Source organism: Euprymna scolopes, chromosome 23, assembly GCF_053919585.1.
Source record: "Euprymna scolopes isolate OS-2025 chromosome 23, ASM5391958v1, whole genome shotgun sequence".
NCBI classification, from domain to species: domain Eukaryota; kingdom Metazoa; phylum Mollusca; class Cephalopoda; order Sepiida; family Sepiolidae; genus Euprymna; species Euprymna scolopes.
Genome location: NC_136504.1, coordinates 71,066,697 through 71,088,661, shown reverse-complemented (window position 1 = coordinate 71,088,661; position 21,965 = coordinate 71,066,697). Strand labels below are relative to the sequence as shown.

Here is a 21,965-nt window from a genome sequence, read left to right as displayed (position 1 = left end):
AATATACTTACAGAATACGCCATAACTTGTATCTTCCAGGTATAACTGTATTAAACTGTACTCCAAATCAAATGTTTTCTTGTATCTATATTGAGCATATATCTTATCTTTCATACTTTAACATGTTATCCTATTCCTATTCCCAAACTAAGATAAACTATATCTAACCATTAACTCCACTCTCTCAAACGAATCCTGTTGCAAATTCCACTGCATGAATTCTTACTTATCCACTCTCTAACCATCCATTAACTCCACTCCACCATTAACAATGAAAATGAAAAGCATAGTAATGTACCTTTTAATCAATTCGAGGAGTGTAATTTTTCAGTAGATATTAACCTAAATAATCGATTAATATTAAATACTCATGCGCGGTCACAGAAATACCTGGATTAGGACCCAGGTGCGGGGCGAACCCTCTCGGTGCTGATGGACTCATAGAACTTCCCAGGTTATGCGTCAAGGAGAAGGAAAACTCTGAAGCTAAACCTAGGGGAGGGAGGTCTCTTTGGTCCCGGATGACAACCTTCCTAGAGCTGGTGACTCAAACAAATTACCGGTTGGCAAACCTAAACTGCTTAAGGAGGAGATAGGCTCTGTATATCGCCCGGCTTTCATACTCCTTCCTTGCCTATTAGCCAGGCGTAGAGATGCTATCACAGAAACTCGACAGAATCACCCAGTGATTGATCTTATTTGCTGACTAGGCCAATGAACTCCGTTTTTCTCGACTCTCGTCACATCCCATTCCCCTAAACTTGTCACTGTGGGGGTGCTTCAGTACCATATATGCCGATACAGTTGCATTGGGCTGACTTTGTCTAATGGGTTGAGGATACCGGATTGACAGTTCCTTGCTGCTGTTTCTCCAAATCAAATGTTTTCTTGTATCTATATTGAGCATATATCTTATCTTTCAGTCGTTATTAAATACTCAGTCTGGGCACCAAATTTAAATTTCTGATATTAAGTAGATCATACTTTAACATATTATCCTATTCCTGAACTTACAAAACTATATCTAACCTTACATAAACTCGTCTCTCAAACCAATGCTGTTACAAATTTAGTGCTTCCACTGCATGAATTCTTACCCATCCCCTCTCCCAATAACAATAGAAAGCTTAGTAATGTCCTTTTAATCACTTCGAGGAGTAAAATCTTACAGTAGATGTTAACCTAAATAATCATTTTCTTTTTGTTTTTTTTTCTCAGTAGATAATAACCTAATAAACCAATTAATATTAATTACCCATGCGGGGATCGCAGAAATACCTGGATTAGGACCCAGGTGCGGGGTGAACCTTCTCGGTGCTGATGGACCCATAGATCTTCCCAGGTCATCCGTCTAGGAGAAGGAAAACTCTGAAGCCAAACCTAGGGGAGGGAGGCCTCTTCAGTCCTGGACAACAACCTTCCTAGAGCTGGTGACTCAAACAAATCACCGGTTGGCAAACCTAAACTGCTTAAGGAGAAGATAAGCTCTGTCTATCGCCTGGTTCTCATATTCCTTCTTTGCTTATTAGCCAGGCGTAGAGGTGCTATCACAGGGACTCGTCAGAGTCGCACAGTAGTGGACCTTGTTTCATGTCTAGAGCAATGAACGCCGTTTTTTTCCCCGCTCCTGCCACATCCCATCCCCCTAAACTGCACACTGTAAGGGTGCTTCAGTACCATAAATATCGGTACAGTGGACTGGGCTGACTTTGCCTAATGGGTTGAAGGTACTGGATTGACAGTTTCCTGGCTGCTGTTTCCGACTGATAGTACAGGCACCCTAACTCTTTGGTAGCGCTTAGAGCGGCTGCTCCATCAACAGTTGTATAATATCAGGCTGTTTGTAGTTCCATGTCACGTATGGAAAGGGACCCTGCACTCATCCCTGGTGGGCTTTCCTGAGGCCACAATCCTGTGGGTGAGGACAGCTGATGGTCTACTTGTGTTGCATGTCTGATATTCAGCACAACCACTTGTCCAGCATCCCTCACTCCCTCATCCTAACTGAAACTTTTAAATTAAACAAAATGAAATGACACCTCAAGCAAAAGATACGTTTAAACCAAGACCGAACTCAAAGAAAACCAACCTGCCTCCTCCCTGACTAGAGAAACAAAACTAGAAACAGACGACCAGGCCTTTATGTGCTTCAGACTAAATATGCAACATAATATTAGCTACTTGTATTTTCTCAACCAAGGACTGTACCCTAATAAACAAAGTCTCTGACAGCATAGATATACCACTCTCCCTCGATACTAGCGCTGAAGTACATGTATTTGGTGACTTCAATGTCCACCACAGTAACTGGCTTGGATTCTCTAATTACACAGACGTAGCTAGTAGCACAACACATAGCTTTGCTATATCCCATTCCCTATCTCAGACGGTTACATTCCTGACACGTTTCCCAGACAAGCAAGACCAACATGCCTCACTTCTAGATCTATTTCTGACAACAGTTCCTGATGATTGTACAACAAATGCCCACAGCCCACTCGGGAATGCTGATCACACTGTGATAATGGTAGAAATCACCCTAAATTCTCGCCCTAAATCTGAAGACCCACTACTCAAAACAACGAGGTATTACAAAAAGGCCGACTGGTAAGCCATCAGGGAACTCATCAGAGATACCACATGGCAAAATATCTTTTCTCTCCCAGCCGAACAATGTGCAAATGAGACCACTGAATGGTTAAAAACTGCAATTGAGGCACATGTTCCCACACGGAAATTCTATAGCAAACCCCACTCTCCTCAATGGTTTGTGCAGCTGCCATTGCTCAAAGGCAGCATGCGTTTCGCAGATTCAACCGACATAAGTCCAGCTCAAACAAACAGAAGTATATAGAAGCTAGAAATAATTGTAAGAGAGTAATAGAGACAGGTAACAGATTACACTGAAATCACCAGGAAATGCATCGAAGCACAGAAATTAGGAACCCGTGATTTTTGGAAAATCTACAACAGTGTAGTAAATAATGGGCAGTCAACGATCCCCTCACTATCAAACAATCATGAGGTTGCTTGCATGGCAACCGACAAGGCAAATCTGCTTGCCAGTCGGTTTGCCTCAAACTCCACACTGGACCCGGCACACCACTCCCTCCCCGACTTTCCTCTGTGGACAGACGCCACACTAGACGATTTGAAAATCATCCCTTCTCAAGTGCATGGTATCATAAAAAACCTAGACACCTCAAAGGCATGTGAACCTGATCTCATCCCGGCTGTGCTAATAAAAAAAATGCTCTGCTGAGATTGCTCCAGTTCTCTCCAAACTTTACAATAAATGCCTTAATGAATCTTGCTTTCCTGACTGCCGGAAAACCGCTTCTGTGGTAGCAGTCTTCAAGAATTCTGGTTAAAGAACTGACCCACTAAATTATCGCTCCATAAGCCTTCTTTTTATAAAATAATTTAGATTTTAAAATGGGAGATCACTTTCTTGTATAAATTCTATGTAAAATTATTGGTCATTTTCTGACTATTTCTAATTTAAACAATTTTCTTTTTCTGTGTACACTTCACAGTAGAACACCGGCATAAAAAATTAGTAACAAAATACAGTACAGTATTTATAATGTCATTTGATTATATACATAACATAGTAAGGCAGGGCAACTATTGTAACCAGGGGCCGGAGAAATATTGTATTCTACATCGTAACCTGAAAAAAACGTATCCTAGGACCACCATATTTTAGTAATTTTTTTTTCACATTTTTTCTTTGAAAAGTTAGGGCATTGCCTATAGACATTATACAAACGAGGTGGCGTTGAAGAGCTACATTCAATTGCCACTTTCCATTACATCGGTAAACTAGTGTATCCAGGGTTCATTTAAGCATTTTTGTTGGTGCTCGAACATGTGTGAAAAGGCATGGCCACAGTGCATACATTCAGAGGACAAGTATTTCCAAATCACAAAAAGAAAAGTAGTTGTTTTAATCTAATGTAGTGAATTCACTATTTTATAGAAATTGTTGATCCCAAAGCAAAAACTAATTATATTACTTGTATGCTGTTCAGCACAAGTATTGGAATTGTAGAAATTTTTTTGAATTGTTACTTTTATCCAAAAAAATTAAAAAGAAAATAAAACAAAATCGGTTTCACTTTTTTCTACATTTTCTGAAAATTGGTGATGATCAAGAAATGGGTGATCATGTTACACCAAATTTATATAGGAATATAATCCCCAACTTTAAAATGTAAAATAATCCTTAAAAACAAACAAAAAAAAATTCTATATATAAAGTGAAGTCAGTTGTCAGATTCTTTCCTTTTCTAAACAATAAAATTTATTTACAATTTTAAGGATAAAATATTTGAGCTGATAGTTGGAAAAAATAAAAATATACAAAGTGTTCAAAACAAATTTGACATGTTTTAGAAAGGAAAGAAAAAAACATATCTGGGCCAATAATGAATGTATTTTCAAAATTCTAAATTCATTTCTTAGAAAATTTTTGCCAAATGTAACTCATTTGGAGAAGTCATCCTGTCTTCCAAAATGACATTCAGACAAAACCTGAAATTGGATGGTGTCCTTCAAGAGATACCTGAGTACCAGTTTGATTCTAGTTTATAAGACAGAGGGGGAATGATGGAACTGGTGAAGTCATGGAAGTTTTCAGGGCACACATATGGCCTTCCTACAGCCATCCTTTCCACTCTGCTTGACAGCAGTGAACAACAACTAAATATAGCCATCTGAATCGAGTCTGAGTCCCTTTCTGAAGATGTAAGGTGACATGAGGTAGCTTTAACTGAAAATAAACCCAAAGACGATCACAATTTGAGAGAATTTGATCTTCATGATGCATGTGACTTTTGTGTACTGTAGGCGAGCCACCGATTATTGGGTAGCTATTGCATAACTGGTCATGAAAACCATCACAGCATCCCCAAATCAACAGAGTGTTCGAACTGAAGTCGCTTGCTTTTCATAAGATGATTCCTATCAGCACTTCATAGTCGCCACTTCAATGACCATCTTTTTCACCAAGATTTGACTTTCCTTGTCATACCTATTTTTGCAGCATTTTAATGAATTTTGTTACATGGACACAGTCAAAGCACCTTCCTGCTAACCACTGCCTCCATATCTGTCACAATTTACATTTTAAGACCTTCAAAGTATACAAGAAGTATTGAACTGCAGTTAACTGCAGTTCAATACTTCAATACTTGCTGAATTTTGAATTCAGTGTGAATCATGATGATGCAAGTTATTCTCTTTTAAAATTCTACCGTTTTCAAATTGTCTATAGTTTCAACCTCTGAAACTGATATGCAAAATAAAATAAGAAAAGAAACATAATATACTAATGTTGTGAATATAAAGACAAAGCCTTTGAGAGTGATAAGTAGACTTGGAACTGATACGTAATCGTAATCTGTCAGATAATGTAAAGTTTCAAGAAGCATGGCAAAGAAGAATAGGAACATGGATTAAACTTGAAGGGAGATTACTTTGAAGGAGAAACCATGTAGTTAGAATCAAAATAAATTGTAACATCAATTTTGTTACTTTTTAGAATGACAAGGACGATAAAATATGAAATACCTTGTTAATTGGATGTTTCATTTCATATTTGATTAAAATGGTTGTAATTTTTTTATATCCTGGCAGAGACTGTTTTATCTTACTTAACATCATGCTTCCTGGTGGTTGATTTCCAGTCTCAATTCCGTAAGGCAGTTTGCATTGTGGGCATTTTGGATTGTATCTCATGGCTTGTGCAATACAGTCGGCACAAAAGACATGTTTACATTTATTTAAGATTGTTGGATTTCGTATTCTTTCTAGGCAGATTGGACAGTTTGGGCTGCATTAGCCTTCTCCCCCTTTTCGCCAAAATATTTGAGTCCTTAGTTAATCAAGCTCTAGTCCAACATCTAACAGCTGCTAAACTCCTGACCGACAAACAATATGGATTCAGGCAAGCCCATTCAACAGCAGATATCTTAACTGTAGTTTCTGAACATATATACCATTCACTGGACAAAACAGGGGAGGGTAGAGCAGTAGCATTTGATATATCTAAAGCTTTTGACAGGGTATGGCACGATGGTCTTCTAAGGAAAATTAGATCATATGGAATCACTGGAAGAATACATAATGTAATTAAATCCTTCTTAAGTAAGAGAAAAATCCAAGTTGTCCTCGACGGTCGTACATCTAAACAATATGATATAAATACGGGCGTACCTCAGGGTATCCTTGGACCTTTATTGTTTCTGATATTCATAAATGACCTCCCTGATAAAATTGTTTCGGAGATAGGTATATTTGCCGATGACACCACCCTCTATAACAGGCATGAGGGGAAAACAAATGAACACATATCTAAGGAAATGGCAGAAACACTAGAGGATGACCTCCAATCTGTAGTGGAATGGGGACAAAAATGGATAGTTACATTCAATGCTGCCAAGACTAAGCTTGTTTCCTTCAATAACTACAAGAAACCTTTTCTTTCACCAATAGTAATGGCTAAGAATACACTGCCTGAAAGTACTTTCTTTAAACTCCTCGGTCTAACGTTTACAGCGAACATGAACTGGAATATATACATTGAGAGCATTGCCAAGGCTGTTGCAAAGAAGGTGGGCTCTCTCTACCATGCCAGAAAATTACTTACATCTGAAAGTATCCTGTGTCTCTATAAGGCCACCATTCGCCCATGTATGGAGTATTGCTGTCACATTTGGGCTGGTGAATCTGCTACTTGTCTATCACTCCTAGACAAGGTTCAAAAGAGAGTCCCCAACCTGATAGGTCCTGAACTGTCATCTAAGCTTCAGCCTCTGTCCCATCGACGAAATGTTGCATCTCTCTGCCTGTTCTACAAATACTTTAATGGTGCATGCTTTGACGAACTACAAGCACTTGTACCTCCTTGACGTGACTACCCCCGACAAACCTGACAAGCAACTAAGTCCCACCCCTTTACAGTAGAGATCCCTAGGTGTAAGAAAGCCTTTTACTCCAATAGTTTCTTCCCCAGAATTGCAAGTCTTTGGAACTCCCTTCCGGGATACTGCTTTCCCAACTGCACTGATATGCAGAAGTTCAAGTGTAATGCGAACAAACATCTTTCTACTCCTCTCCCTTCAAAATGCCCCCACAAATTGTACCCGATAGTAGCCCCTACTTCAAAGTGGCATTTGCCTTGTTTGGGGTGAAAATTGAATTAAAAAAAAAAGGGCGGGTGTTTTGAGTGCAAGCCAGTTAATGGGGGTTACAACCCCGACACATACACCCTTATATAAATAGAAACAATTTGAGTCAGTCAGTTTTAGTTGAGTTCAGTTAGCCGAGAGAGACCAGGCAGAGTTGAATAGGACAATGAGAAAGCGAACACGCAAAAAAAGACGTTTGGGTTAGCAGTAAGCAACTTCTCCATCACAAAATATTTGGTTTGAATAAAAAGAAGTATCATGCCGAAACAGTGCATTGTCGTGTAGTTCCACATGCATGCAACTCCTGCAGAATGGAGACCAATGGATGAACGGAGGATGAAGTAGAAGCTGCAGAAAATAAGGCATGACTTCTCAACACAAATACATATATATAAATGCATCTTACACACATGCATATGCTTAGAACACAAGTTCCAAGAACACTCAATTGTGCGTGTGCATGCCAATTGTATAAACGTGTATATAAAGTGTGTAAATACTTGAAATAACGTGTACACACGCATGATTAAAAAGAACTAACAAATATCCACTAGACGATTTAAAGCAGGCCATCAGAAACACCCACACACACATGAAAGAATAGCATGCACAAGGAGACACACATACACAATGTAGATACAGTTATATAAACTCAGTACATATAATGTACAACACAGCATCTATGTCGATTTAATGCAAGTGGCCAACAGCTCCCCAATGGGCTTATGAACTGAGTTATAACAGTGAAAAAAGAAATATATTGCTTAGTTTGACCTTGTGGGTGAAAATGAAGGCAATTCACGGGCATGTGTAAACAACCGAAAAAAAGAGAATAAAAAATAAAGATAATACACAGCATAACAACAATCCTTGTAAATATTTTGTTAAATGCAACTAATTATCCTTTCATGCAAATTATGTTTTGTTATTATTGAATTTCAAATGCAGTAAATCTATTTTTCCGTCAAAGAATTATTTAAGAATAAGTTGAATACATTCTGGTGATGTAATAAATAATCGCTTAATAATAATAATAAAAGTAATGTCCAATGTTGTGAATTGCATTTCAGTGAAAAGAGAAAAGGAACTGGAACGAAGATTTGAAAGAGGATACGAACACGTGTGTGATGGGCATAAAGAGAAGTAGATTTTTTTGAGACAGGAAGAGGAAGCTGGGAGTGAAAAAAGGGATTATGGGATTACAACGTAAAAGGGAGGTAATCATGAAAGGGTCTATGATACTTACCTTCAACCCCCCCGCCCCTGCTCTCAGCATATTATTTATTTATTTTTTTTTTTACAAAAACAAAGATATGTGAGAGCAGATTAGTGTCAGTTGACTGTCTTCGAATATTTTGATGGGGACGTGTTCTCAGTGTGGATCCATTTCCTTTGTTTGGTTATACCCTTTTGTGACGAACCTGGCCTTATATTTAGGAGACCCGTCGGCGTTTCCTTTGATTTTATACACCCATCTACCGCTTACTGTCGTTCTGCCTTTGGATAAGGGTGTTAGATGGTATACATTGTTTTCCTTTAGGGAGTTAATTTCTTCCTGCATCACTTTGATCCAGTGGTGTGTCGCTGGGGAAATCACAGCTTCTCTGTAAGTGCGGGGTATGCCGTGTGTGGCCTTGTAGCAGTAGTCAGAGTCAATTAATGTGTGGCAGCTCCCATCATGGACTGCTATCACATAGTCTTCTAGGTAACTGAGCATTTTATGCTCGCGCGTTGGGTATTTTTGCGTACAGCTAGTTTCTACTTTAGACTCAGTTTGTTTGTCGGTATTTGACCATTCAGGGTTTTCCTTGACTTTAAATTTTTTATTAAGTTTCTTGGGGGAAAATTTGTGTTGATGAGTGGGTTTGTGTTTGAGTGTGTTGGTCGTTGGTGTTGTTGGTGAATTTTACCAGTCCGTGTTTACACACTTTCCTGTTTTTTGGGGTGTATATAAGATATGTTGGGCTGTTTCTATTATATCTGATGAAGATTTCCCTCTGGCACCTTGGGTCTAGCTTTCTTTTTATGTTGGAGTAGGCATAGCAAGGCAAACCAAAAATGTGCATCCTTGATAAGTCCGGTTTTCTTCCGGTTATTTTGTAGTAGGGCGTCTGTTTTAGAGGTTATTGAAGCATCTGTTCCATATAACTGCAGGATGTAATAACTGCATAGCTCCACAGTGTTTTTGGTAAGCCGCTTTCTATGATAAGGCATCTTGCCATTTCGAATAGAGTTCGCCAGTTTCTTTCAGCCGTTCCATTTTGATGAGGCGAGTATGGCGCTGAGGTTTCGTGTTTTATGTTGTTACAGCAGAGTAGTTTTCCGAAATCGTTTGACTTGAACTCTGAATCATTATCCGACCTCAGTATTTTTATTTTGCTGTATGAGGAAATATCTGCAAGGAATTTTTCGGTGGCAAGTGTAGAGTCACTTTTGTTTTTAATGAAATATACAAATACAGCGCCAAAAAAGTCGTCAGTGAAGGAGATGGCGTATTTGTTCCCGTTTAAATCCGCTGGTTCTATGGGGCCGGCTAGGTCTGAATGTACTAAATGCAGAATATTTGTCGCTCTTTTGTTTTGTCAGGAGATTTATTTCTTTTCTGGAGAAATTTTTCTTGGATGCAGATGTTGCAGTTTTTGTTGTTTACAGTCTTATTTTTTATTTTCATCCCTTCGACCACATCGAGTAGTTTTGTTATGTCGTCGTAATTGCAATGGCCGAATATTTTATGCCACGTGTGGATATTGTGGCATTGATGGCAACTGTTTTCTGCATTTCCTTCTCCCATAGTTTTTAGGAAGTACAGTCTGTTGTACAGGTGTATTTTGAATTTCGTTCCGTTTTATGTTTTAGTATATTCCCGTCTTCTTCGAAAATAACTGTCACTCCGTTTTAGGTCGCAGTTTTCACAGAAAATATATCCTGTGGATATGAAGGTATAAGTAGTGCCCCTTTTAGGGTAGTCGTAATGGAGTTAGTGTCTAAAAGGCAGACTTCAGCGTCTCCTCTTTTTAAGGCTAAGCCACTGGTTTTAGTTCCGTCTGCCAACTCCATGTAGTGGTTCTCAGAACGGAATGTTGAGTCGAAGTTCTTAAATTTTTTCGCATCTGTTATAATGTGCGAAGTGGCCCCTGCATCGACTAGTAGGTTCATATGCGGTATTAAGTTCCAAGTATAGTAGTAGTCCTCCATTTTGAATGCGAAGGAGTTTTCTTTGATGTCGGCTGCCTTTTTCATTATATCTTTTCGCTTATAACGACAGAACTCCCTTTTATGGCCGTTACTTTTACAATAACTATACCACTGCTTTTGCTGTTTGTGTTTGTTGTTGGGACATTCTTTCGATAAATGTCTTTTTCCGTCACAAGTAAAACATGGTGGTGACGGCTCTCTATTGTATTCTCTGAAAAAGACGATGTCAATTTCATCACTTTGTCACTGGTTGACTGGATTTTATGTTTCAATGTTTCATCGAAACATGGACTTCTGTTTTAAATTCCAGGAATTTCTTTGTTGCTGTGTGTCACATAAATTGAAAAAACGGCCGTAGCAGCTTGGTAGTCCTTTTAATATCATGGCGATAATTAGGGCATCATCAACTGCTTGTCCGGCATTTCTCAGAGCTGTTAAAATTGTCTCAGTTTTTATCACGTATTCTGCAACGCTTTTGTCTCCTTTCTTTTTGAGAGATGCGAGTTGGGTGTACAAGGAGATTACCTTTGGTTTTCCTTTGCTTGCGTAGTGTTCGCGTAATATTTTGAGAGCTTTTATTCCATTATCTGTAGCTTCTCTAATTATTAAGGATAAACTTTTGTCGTCCAGAAACTGTACGAGTTCGGCGTAAGCATCTTCATTTCTCTCAGTGTCGCTTCCGTCTATTAGGGTGTATACCTAAAATGGCATCTTTTTAGGCCAAACGTGCATAAATGACATAAAAACTTTGTCTCACAAATTTCATATTTGGTTTCATCTCTGTCAAATAAAAGTCTGTTCCATCGGCTTCCATTATCTCTCCTGGCCACATAACCTGCAGCGTGTTGCATTTCAGTGAAAAGAGAAAAGAAACTGGAACAAAGATTTGAAAGAGGATACGAACACGTGTGTGACGGGTAGAAAGAAGTATATTTTTTATTGAGACAGGAAGAGGAAGTGGGGAGTGAAAAAAGGGATTATGGGATTACAATGTAAAAGGGAGGTAATCATGAAAGGGTCTATGATAAAAGTTATCGTACTTACTTTCAACATCTAAGTTATGTAAAGCCATCCCTATGCACTAAACTTGACTGATTTGTTTCTAAATAAACCAAAATGCATATTGATAGATTCTGTAATTATTGTAAATAGGAGAAAGAAGGAAACAAATTTAGTATGTTATTTGCATTTATGATGAAATCATTATAATTTATGCTATCACATTTTTTAATTCAATAAATATGCAAATATTAAAATTTAAAAAGTATTGGTTGGCCAAACCTGATATTAAGTTTTCATTCTACTGTGTAATTGATTGAACTGTAGGGTCAATATGATATAAAAATGAATCGGAATAATTAAATATTTGTTATCAGGTGTAAATGAAGACAGCATTGGCAATGCTGTGAATTTCTCCACTTTGTATTTCACCTTTCCTCTTCCTCAGCAAATAGATGATACTACTACTGTGACTTCTATCCTCTATCAAAGAAATTATTTTCAATGTTTTGCATTAACTGATTTTGTATGAAAAGGTGATTCCATGACTTTTTTAATCATCCAAAACCTATGGTTTAAATTTACAAATTATTTTGTTAAGAAAGATGGCTGACTAATTTATGGAATACTAATTAATTGATTTAAATTTTCTTTCCAAGTAAATTAAAAATATTTAAAAAATGACCCAATAAAGCATCCTCCTCCTGATCTGAAGATGGTTTTTAAAAGCCCTGAATCTATTTTCATATTCATTTCAGGAATGTAAATCAGTGGTTGTAGTCTGAAGAATCTGCCAAGAGTGGATAAAATAAATTATTACCTAAAAACTACAGATTTTTTTAGTTTTTCGGTTATAATCAGTTAATATATTTCCTAATTTCCGGTGTAGCACTATTGTAAGCAGTGACAAGGCCAATCAGTTTCTTTGCTTTTTTTCTCTCACGCCTTATCTGTTATATATTTGTTATTTTGATTTTAATCATTTTATTTTTATAAACATATATTTATTATATAAATTCATATAAAAAAAATTATTTTTACACTTTTATAAACATATATTGACTATATAAATTCAAATAAAAAAACTTTTATTTTTAAAATTAAAAAAAAAACAACTTATTTTTATAATTTAAACATATATTTCTTATAAAATTTTAAATAAAATAAAAATGTTTATTACTTATTATTTATTTATAAAGTGAAAATAAAGACTAATTGTGCTATTTTTATCTGTATAATTTTGTTAATTTTTATTATATACTTTTCAATAGTGTCCTTCTTTATTTAAATAAAACACTTCTTCACAATAGAAATACTTAAAAACAATAAAAGTGAAAAAACTGATTTGCCTTGTCACCACTTCCGGTAGTGCTACACTGAAAATTAGGAAGTACACATTTTTCTATATTCATTATTGCTCTGCATATTAAATTTTCAATTATTACGTTGGTTTTTATTATTTTTCTAATAAAAATATCCAAAGTTTAATTAAGGTTGCGTAAATAAACAAAAATCCACTCGTCGACAAAAATCTGTCCTTTTGTTTGTTCTGTCAGTTGAGGTTCTTATTCCCTACTTTGCCCAAATAAGTTAACCTGTGTCTAAAATTAAGTTATGTTCTTTTAATATAAGTTTACTGATTAAAGGTGATAGATTGTTGAAACGTTCACGTTATTTGTGTTTCAGTTTGCAATAAGTGCTAATTCAAGAAGTCTTTGTTGAGATTTATTTGAAATAAATTTAATTTTTGCTTGCTTGAGGTTTCTACAATTTATCACCTTTAATAAGTAAACTCATATTAAAAGAACAGAATTTAACTTTAGACACAGTTTAACTTACTTATACCATAGAAAAATAAGTTCTGATTTAAGAAGTCTTCATCGAGATTTAACTAAAATGAATTTAACAAGTTTAGCTTGTTTGAAGTTAAAAGATCATGCTGCAATGAATGAGATCTTTAGTCCCCATTGAATTTCTTAGTGAATATGATTTGAATATAATTTAAATCATCAAAAATATATAGAAAAGGACAAAGCAAGGAACAAAATTGTCATTGACAAATAATTGGATAGATGCATGTGAATGTACAATGACACAGTTTCCCTTAAGTAACCTGAAACAATAAATATCAGTAAAGTATACACTTACTTAGATGGTCCACCAGTCATATTCGTCTTGTGATGAATGTCATTCCAAGTGATGACATTTTCAGCACCTGTTGTTCTCGATTCCCCTATTGTGAAGATGAGACGGCGTTCAAAGGCTAATTGAAGCATTTTCAAGACAATTTTTCCTTCTTCAGTAGTTGGCAAAAATGCTTCTCGAGTGATTATCTTCTACAAAAGCAATAACATTAATTTAGTACTTGTTATTTGCAAACATGAACAAAATAAAGTTAAGAAATTTGTTGCTTATTTGCGATTTAACTCCCCTCTTTTCATAGACCACATTTTTTTCTTTTTACTCCATACAATTACCTATCATGTTGCTAGAAAATTCAGTTTATTTTTTTTTCAAAAATCTTAAATTTTAAGGAGGGGGTATAGTTTGATGCAAACTTATGCCCCACTTTATGACCATGTCAAATTTATTTTCTTTTTCTGTGTAAAATTATGATCTAGTCGCTAGAGAATTCCTATTTTTTATTTTTCAAAGAATTTAGATTTAAGAAGGGACACCAGTTTCCTGTGTAAATTTAACATAAATTGATCACCCACTTTATGGCTATCACCATTTTTTTTGTATGAAAGAAAAAATGTAAAAGTAATTTATTTTTTTACAAAAGTTTCAATTAACAAACTTTGTTTTCAATGGTAAATTAACAAGTTGAATAGAATTTGTGAATCTGTTGATAAATAAATTCCTGAAATTTTTATAAAATAATTTAGATTTTAAAATGGGAGATCACTTTCTTGTATAAATTCTATGTAAAATTATTGGTCATTTTCTGACTATTTCTAATTTAAACAATTTTCTTTTTCTGTGTACACTTCACAGTAGAACACCGGCATAAAAAATTAGTAACAAAATACAGTACAGTATTTATAATGTCATTTGATTATATACATAACACAGTAAGGCAGGGCAACTATTGTAACCAGGGGCCGGAGAAATATTATATTCTACATCGTAACCTGAAAAAAACGTATCCTAGGACCACCATATTTTAGTAATTTTTTTTCACATTTTTTCTTTGAAAAGTTAGGGCATTGCCTACAGACATTATACAAACGAGGTGGCGTTGAAGAACTACATTCAATTGCCAGTTTCCATTACATCGGTAAACTAGTGTATCCAGGGTTCATTTAAGCATTTTTGTTAGTGCTCGAACATGTGTGTGGTTAAATACAATGACCCCACAACTCAATCTTCACTCTTCAATCCTGCAGTCCAATGCACTTCTGACAGCAATTGCTTCTGCCAAACAAAAAAAGACCGCCTCTCTCCCAAATACAGGCTTTTTATAGGACAAAACCGTCCAAAGTTATTTGCATACTCTTCCCATGATCTCTAGTCTATAAATAGACGCAGTGGCCATTCTCTTCTTCTTCTTTCTTCTTTCACTCTCTGAAGCGGGTGTTGCCAGTGGTAAAAGGTTTGCACGATTTTTTTTTTTTTTTTTTTTTTTTTTTGACTTTTGAAAAGGCATGGCCACAGTGCATACATTCAGAGGACAAGTATTTCCAAATCACAAAAAGAAAAGTAGTTGTTTTAATCTAATGTAGTGAATTCACTATTTTATAGAAATTGTTGATCCCAAAGCAAAAACTATTATATCACTTGTATGCTGTTCAGCACAAGTATTGGAATTGTAGAAATTTTTTTGAATTGTTACTTTTGTCCAAAAAAATTAAAAAGAAAATAAAACAAAATCGGTTTCACTTTTTTCTACATTTTCTGAAAATTGGTGATGATCAAGAAATGGGTGATCATGTTACACCAAATTTATATAGGAATATGATCCCCAACTTTAAAATTTTAAATAATCCTTAAAAACAAACAAAAAAAAATTCTATATATAAAGTGAAGTCAGTTGTCAGATTCTTTCCTTTTCTAAACAATAAAATTTATTTACAATTTTAAGGATAAAATATTTGAGCTGATAGTTGGAAAAAATAAAAATATACAAAGTGTTCAAAACAAATTTGACATGTTTTAGAAAGGAAAGAAAAAAACATATCTGGGCCAATAATGAATGTATTTTCAAAATTCTAAATGCATTTCTTAGAAAATTTTTGCCAAATGTAACTCATTTGGAGAAGTCATCCTGTCTTCCAAAATGACATTCAGACAAAACCTGAAATTGGATGGTGTCCTTCAAGAGATACCTGAGTACCAGTTTGATTCTAGTTTATAAGACAGAGGGGGAATGATGGAACTGGTGAAGTCATGGAAGTTTTCAGGGCACACATATGGCCTTCCTGCAGCCATCCTTTCCACTCTGCTTGACAGCAGTGAACAACAACTAAATATAGCCATCTGAATCGAGTCTGAGTCCCTTTCTGAAGATGTAAGGTGATATGAGGTAGCTTTAACTGAAAATAAACCCAAAGACGATCACAATTTGAGAGAATTTGATCTTCATGATGCATGTGACTTTTGTGTACTGTAGGCGAGCCACCGATTATTGGGTAGCTATTGCATAACTGGTCATGAAAACCATCACAGCATCCCCAAATCAACAGAGTGTTCGAACTGAAGTCGCTTGCTTTTCATAAGATGATTCCTATCAGCACTTCATAGTCGCCACTTCAATGACCATCTTTTTCACCAAGATTTGACTTTCCTTGTCATACCTATTTTTGCAGCATTTTAATGAATTTTGTTACATGGACACAGTCAAAGCACCTTCCTGCTAACCACTGCCTCCATATCTGTCACAATTTACATTTTAAGACCTTCAAAGTATACAAGAAGTATTGAACTGCAGTTAACTGCAGTTCAATACTTCAATACTTGCTGAATTTTGAATTCAGTGTGAATCATGATGATGCAAGTTATTCTCTTTTAAAATTCTACCGTTTTCAAATTGTCTATAGTTTCAACCTCTGAAACTGATATGCAAAATAAAATAAGAAAAGAAACATAATATACTAATGTTGTGAATATAAAGACAAAGCCTTTGAGAGTGATAAGTAGACTTGGAACTGATACGTAATCGTAATCTGTCAGATAATGTAAAGTTTCAAGAAGCATGGCAAAGAAGAATAGGAACATGGATTAAACTTGAAGGGAGATTACTTTGAAGGAGAAACCATGTAGTTAGAATCAAAATAAATTGTAACATCAATTTTGTTACTTTTTAGAATGACAAGGACGATAAAATATGAAATACCTTGTTAATTGGATGTTTCATTTCATATTTGATTAAAATGGTTGTAATTTTTTTATATCCTGGCAGAGACTGTTTTATCTCACTTAAGATCATTCTTCCTGGTGGTTGATTTCCAGTCTCAATTCCGTAAGGCAGTTTGCATTGTGGGCATTTTGGATTGTATCTCATGGCTTGTGCAATACAGTCGGCACAAAAGACATGTTTACATTTATTTAAGATTGTTGGATTTCGTATTCTTTCTAGGCAGATTGGACAGTTTGGGCTGCAAAAATGAAATAAAAATAATCATGCATATTAATTTTATGTTTTTCTGAATGTTATCTCACAGCAACTGAAAGGAACGTATTTAGCATAACACTATACCTGAACATCATTACAAAAAACACAATTTCCCAAACAACATACTTTTATCGACTTGCTCTCACAATAATATTTTTAGATTATAAAAGAATTTATATATTTATTGCTTTTTATATTATTATTTGAAAAAATGATTGCAGAATTTCAATTTAGCAAAGTCAAAACACAAATAACTATTTTTGCAAAAAAATATTACAAAAAGAGAAATACTAAATGCCCCAGAATAATAAATAACTTTTTCAATTAGTACAATGTCTTTCAAAGAAGAACTAACCAATTCTAGTACTGAAAAATAACCCTCTAAATTGAAAATGGAAGTTTTTGTTTATTTATTGTTGATGAATTAATTTGCATATCTTTTACAAAATGAAAAGTATTATTAGTTATTTCATAATAAATATACATAGATACATTTCCTCTCTAAAAACGAATATATGTCTTTATCATTCACATAAATACTGTTGAAGTTTAATGACATGTTTGCCCTGTACATCATTCAGAAAATTTCGATTCTGCCAGATTGGCATCAATTCTTAAGCCAGTCACTAAGACAAAAGTGATGATGCTTTAGGGCTGAAAAGTCATTTATATGAGACAACACTAAAAATAAAATTCTAAAAACTATGCATTTTAGATGTTTTAATAGTAGAAATTGCAAAACAAAGTTAATTTGAAAATAGATGAGCAGGATTGCTTGCCTTTACTCTGACCAGTCTGCTAACACCTTAAAGCAAGGCATTATATGTTTGGTTGTCCCAACTTTTGGTCACCATGCTTCTTCCGCAGTTTTTGAGACCTTGTCCCACATGTAACCACTGATATATTGAGACAAGTAGCAAGCCACAGAGAAAAGAACATTTTCAAACTTTGTAATCACCTTAAGGACATATTACAGTGTATTTTCCTGTGTTCAAAGCAAGATTACTTCTATACACACACTACTAAGCCATGCATCTTTACACCATTTGTTTGGCTCTCTTGATTCTTGCTAATCCTTCATGTCACATTTTTATTAACATAAATATCATCAATTATAATTATTGTGAAGAGTTGGAGTTCATAGAAATAGTAAAGGTGATTGACTAGTATAAAGGCAATTCATAATATTTTCTAATAAAATAGATTTTCCATTATTATTCAGTAATCAAGGATTCATTATTGAAAATTTTTTTAAAAGTAAAAAATCCCTTTAATTTTGTGATCTTTTCCATTTAAAAAAATATGTTAAACATATGGAGGTTGTCATCTACACAGAATAATAAATCTAATATATAAAAGGCTATATGTCTGTCTGTCTCCATATTTTCAAACTCTACTCTTTTGAAACTAAGTCACAGAACAGCACTAGGGGCTTCAAATGATTAGAATTTTTATGGACTATTCTTTTATGGGGTTTTCACCGGTTAAAATAGTTTTTAAGGAGTCAAAAATGGGTAAAAAAAACTTTCAATTGAAAAAATCGTTATATGTTTTAGTTAATTTTTAATTTTTAATCAGTTCATATGCATGTCACATTGGTACAATGGTAACATCATCAGCTTAGAATGCTACAGTTTTGCTTTTGGTTTCGATTCTAGCTGATACCATCCGAATACTTTTTTACTGTTGAAATCACGGCTATAATAATCTGGATTAATTAAAATATCATATTTATGCCCATGCAAAGCTAGTAAAGCATAAAGAAGAATCTAAGTCACTTATGTCAATGTACAAAATCTTATATCAACTTCATATTGTATGAAACATTCTCAAAGTATTTCCAAAAGTTAACGCCATAGAAATGTTAATAACTAAAAATTATCTATCTAATCTGATTGAAATTTTGCATGGTATTAGATCTATGCATCAAATTTGAAAAAAATGGAAGTTGAAATTCTGCCAAGATTTTTACAAAAAAACTTTTTTTTAAGAGTAGATTTTAAACTCTTCTGACTTAAGGTTACCAATACTACAATCTAAAAGGTTATGAAAACAAAAGGCTACATTCCAAAGATTTATTTTTAAAATTTACATTTTTATTAAATTCGGCTTTTTATACATGATAAAAATTATAAGACCAGAGACAAAAATTCTATTAAATTGTAAAAAAGTGTATGACAAGTGTATGAAAACATCCAACAATCAAACTTAATGAGTTCAACCTCCACTGCTTTTGATGACTTTAAAAATTCTTTGGGGCATGCTAGAAATAAGGGTTTCCATTAAGGTGCAGGGGATCCTGCTCCAGTTTCTAAAGATGGCTTCACAAAGTTCATTTTTTGTTGAATATTGTTTGCCATTTCGATAAACTTCTCTTGTCATCCATCCTCAAACATTTTCAATTGGGTTCAAGTCTGGTGAGCATGCAGAATGTCCCAAGAGATGGACTCCATTTTCTTGTAGAAAGCTCAAGGTCCGTCTTGCAGTGTGGATTGCAGCATTATCCTGTTGGAATAACCATCCACACAAACGATGACCCTCCATCATCAAAGATGCTTTTTGTAGAATGCTAACATAACCAGCTGCTGTCTGACGACCCTGCACCACCTGGAGCTCCATCGTCCCTCTGTAAGAAAAGGCACTTCATACCATTACATATATCACTGGAAGCCACCAGAACCATCTAAATTGAATTTTTTCTTATCAGAAAACAGGACTTTCTTCCACTTCTCAACGTCCCAGGTTTGGTATTCACGACCAAATCTTAAGCGGTCCACTTTGTGACATGGAAGCAATCGAGGAATTTGTTTACGCTTTTTATTTACCATGCCTTTTTGTTGTAAGTGTTGTCTGATGGTTATTGGACTGCAATCAGCATCTGTAACCGCCTTAATTTGACTTTTTAAGGATTTTGCTTTTCCATAATTGTCAGTGTTCTTTAGAAAGTTGAAAATAACAGTTTTACTGCGATTTACCTTAGCTGCTATCGCTCGCTGTGACAAAACTAGAATTTGAAAGCACTCAATTTCGGTTAGTTTTCTTGCTTTAGGCATGGTAACACTTTACACAGTGATTGCTAATCTCTAACTGAACTAAAAACATTAGAATTACCATAAATCTAACAATTTATACCCTTGGTCTTATAATTTTGATCATGTGTAAAAAACCTAATTTAATAAAAATGCAAATTTTTAAATAAATTTTTTTGGAATGTAGCTTTTTGTTTCCATAACCTTTTAGATTGTAGTATTAGTAAACCTTAAGTCAAAAGAGTTTAAAATCTATCCTTAAAAAGAAAGGTTTCTTTTTAAAGATTTTTAAGTGGTCTTGAATTTTTGATCAGCAGTGTATAAGGTGCAGTACTTTATTTGCTATAATATGGACCAAATAACAAGTTTCTATAATAAACAGAACCAAAGTTATCACAAAAAATGTGAGTTTACATGACCTTGACCTTGGCCTAAATATTTGGAATTAAATCACTTCTGTGTTAGAGCATGATTGATAGTTTGGTGATGATTGGTCAAGTAATGTGGATACCAGGCTGGAAACAAACAAACATAATGACAAACTTGACTAAAAACATAACTTCCATTGTGGCAGAGATAAGAAATCAAAATAATGAAGAATTTGTTAGTATAATTTGAATAACTATTTTTGTATTTTTTTAAATGTTTTTTTTTATATAATTTCTAAAATAAAATAGGAATGAAAAAAGTAAGAATTAAAAAAGGGAATTTCAAAAAGTAAGAATTTACAAACATTTCTTGGGTACAACAATGAAATACTTTTTCAAATAGGTAGAAAAATACAGGAAAAAATAAAGACAGGAAAAGCAAAATTCTCATTTTAAAAATGAAATCATTTTCCACCTAAAAAAATAATATCTTTTAATATTAGATTGTCATTATTCTAAATAAAATAAGTTTTTTTTTTTTATTTTGGCCCTCCATAATCTAACAGAATTTATCATTGTTTAAGTCACACTTCTTACAAATTATTTCACCTAAAAAATAAAAAATAACTTATTATAAATAATAAGTTATATTTTATTTTTTAGGTGATATTTTTAACAAAATTCACTTAATTGAAAATGTCATTTATTCTGAAAGAGGTTACTCACAGAGAAAATGGGTGAAAATTTTTTATTTTTTTCATTTATTAATCAAATAATGATGAACAAGTTTAAAATTTTAAAATCTCAACAACATAATGTGACACATGTATGGTATAAAATTGTAAACATTTCAAAAATATTTTAAAATTATTTGAATATGTTATATTTTTCTTATTTCATTGATTAACTTTAATTATTTTTTAAATAAAAATAAAATTTAACGTAAATTTTAAAAATTTAATTTAATTCTTTGACCCTAACTTCAGCAAATGCATATAATTTTGAAATGTGTTTTATTCAAGATTTTGTTATGCATTTGAAATACTTCCTTTCATTTTTATAAACAAAACAAATCATATTTTGCACATGTTTTTATTTCACTATTTTCTTTTTAATTTGTATTTGTGATTGCTTTTACACAAGAACAAAGTTAAGCCTGATTAAGTGATGAGAAATAAAGTTGAAAACATAAGATAACAGAACATAAGTTTTCATTGGGAGAAATATTGATAATACATGATAACTATTTTGAATTAAGAATAAACTATATTTTCCATTGATTCATGAAATATATAATCTGTGTACATTTGGGAATGTAGGTAGGTGAGGTCGAAAAGCTTTTTCAAAACTTTGAAATTCTGTTATTCATTTGATAAATTAACTAATGAATGAAACACAAGTATTAAATATTTGAGAAAATGAATGACCTACATTTGTGGAGATAAGGCTTCTTTGAAAGATGGTGATGGCTGACTGACATTCTTGAAAGATTGTCTGCTATTCTGGCTGGAAGATGCTTCATTGATTTCGATGAGTAATGGAGTAAAAAATTTTTGGATTGCTTTAA

General features: G+C 34.0%; 1 protein-coding gene across 7 annotated transcripts in view; it reads right to left on the bottom strand.

Annotated features, from left to right (window-relative positions):
* LOC145245987 (uncharacterized) overlaps window positions 1–21,965 on the bottom strand; it is a 130,545-nt gene that overhangs the window by 5,124 nt on the left and 103,456 nt on the right. For 4 of the 7 annotated variants that reach the window (XM_080107779.1, XM_080107783.1, XM_080107780.1 and 1 more), the window contains 3 exons: window positions 21,830–21,965; window positions 16,723–16,984; window positions 13,536–13,723 (listed from right to left, as the gene is read on the bottom strand). The exon at window positions 21,830–21,965 is cut by the window's right edge and continues 126 nt beyond it. In XM_080107779.1, coding sequence (XP_079963905.1) covers window positions 13,536–13,723; window positions 16,723–16,984; window positions 21,830–21,965 — 586 coding nt within the window. Of the gene's footprint in view, window positions 1–11,432; window positions 11,522–13,535; window positions 13,724–16,722; window positions 16,985–21,829 lie in introns of those variants that run through there. The other 3 variants (XR_013863058.1, XM_080107782.1, XM_080107784.1) reach the window with 3 other exon arrangements.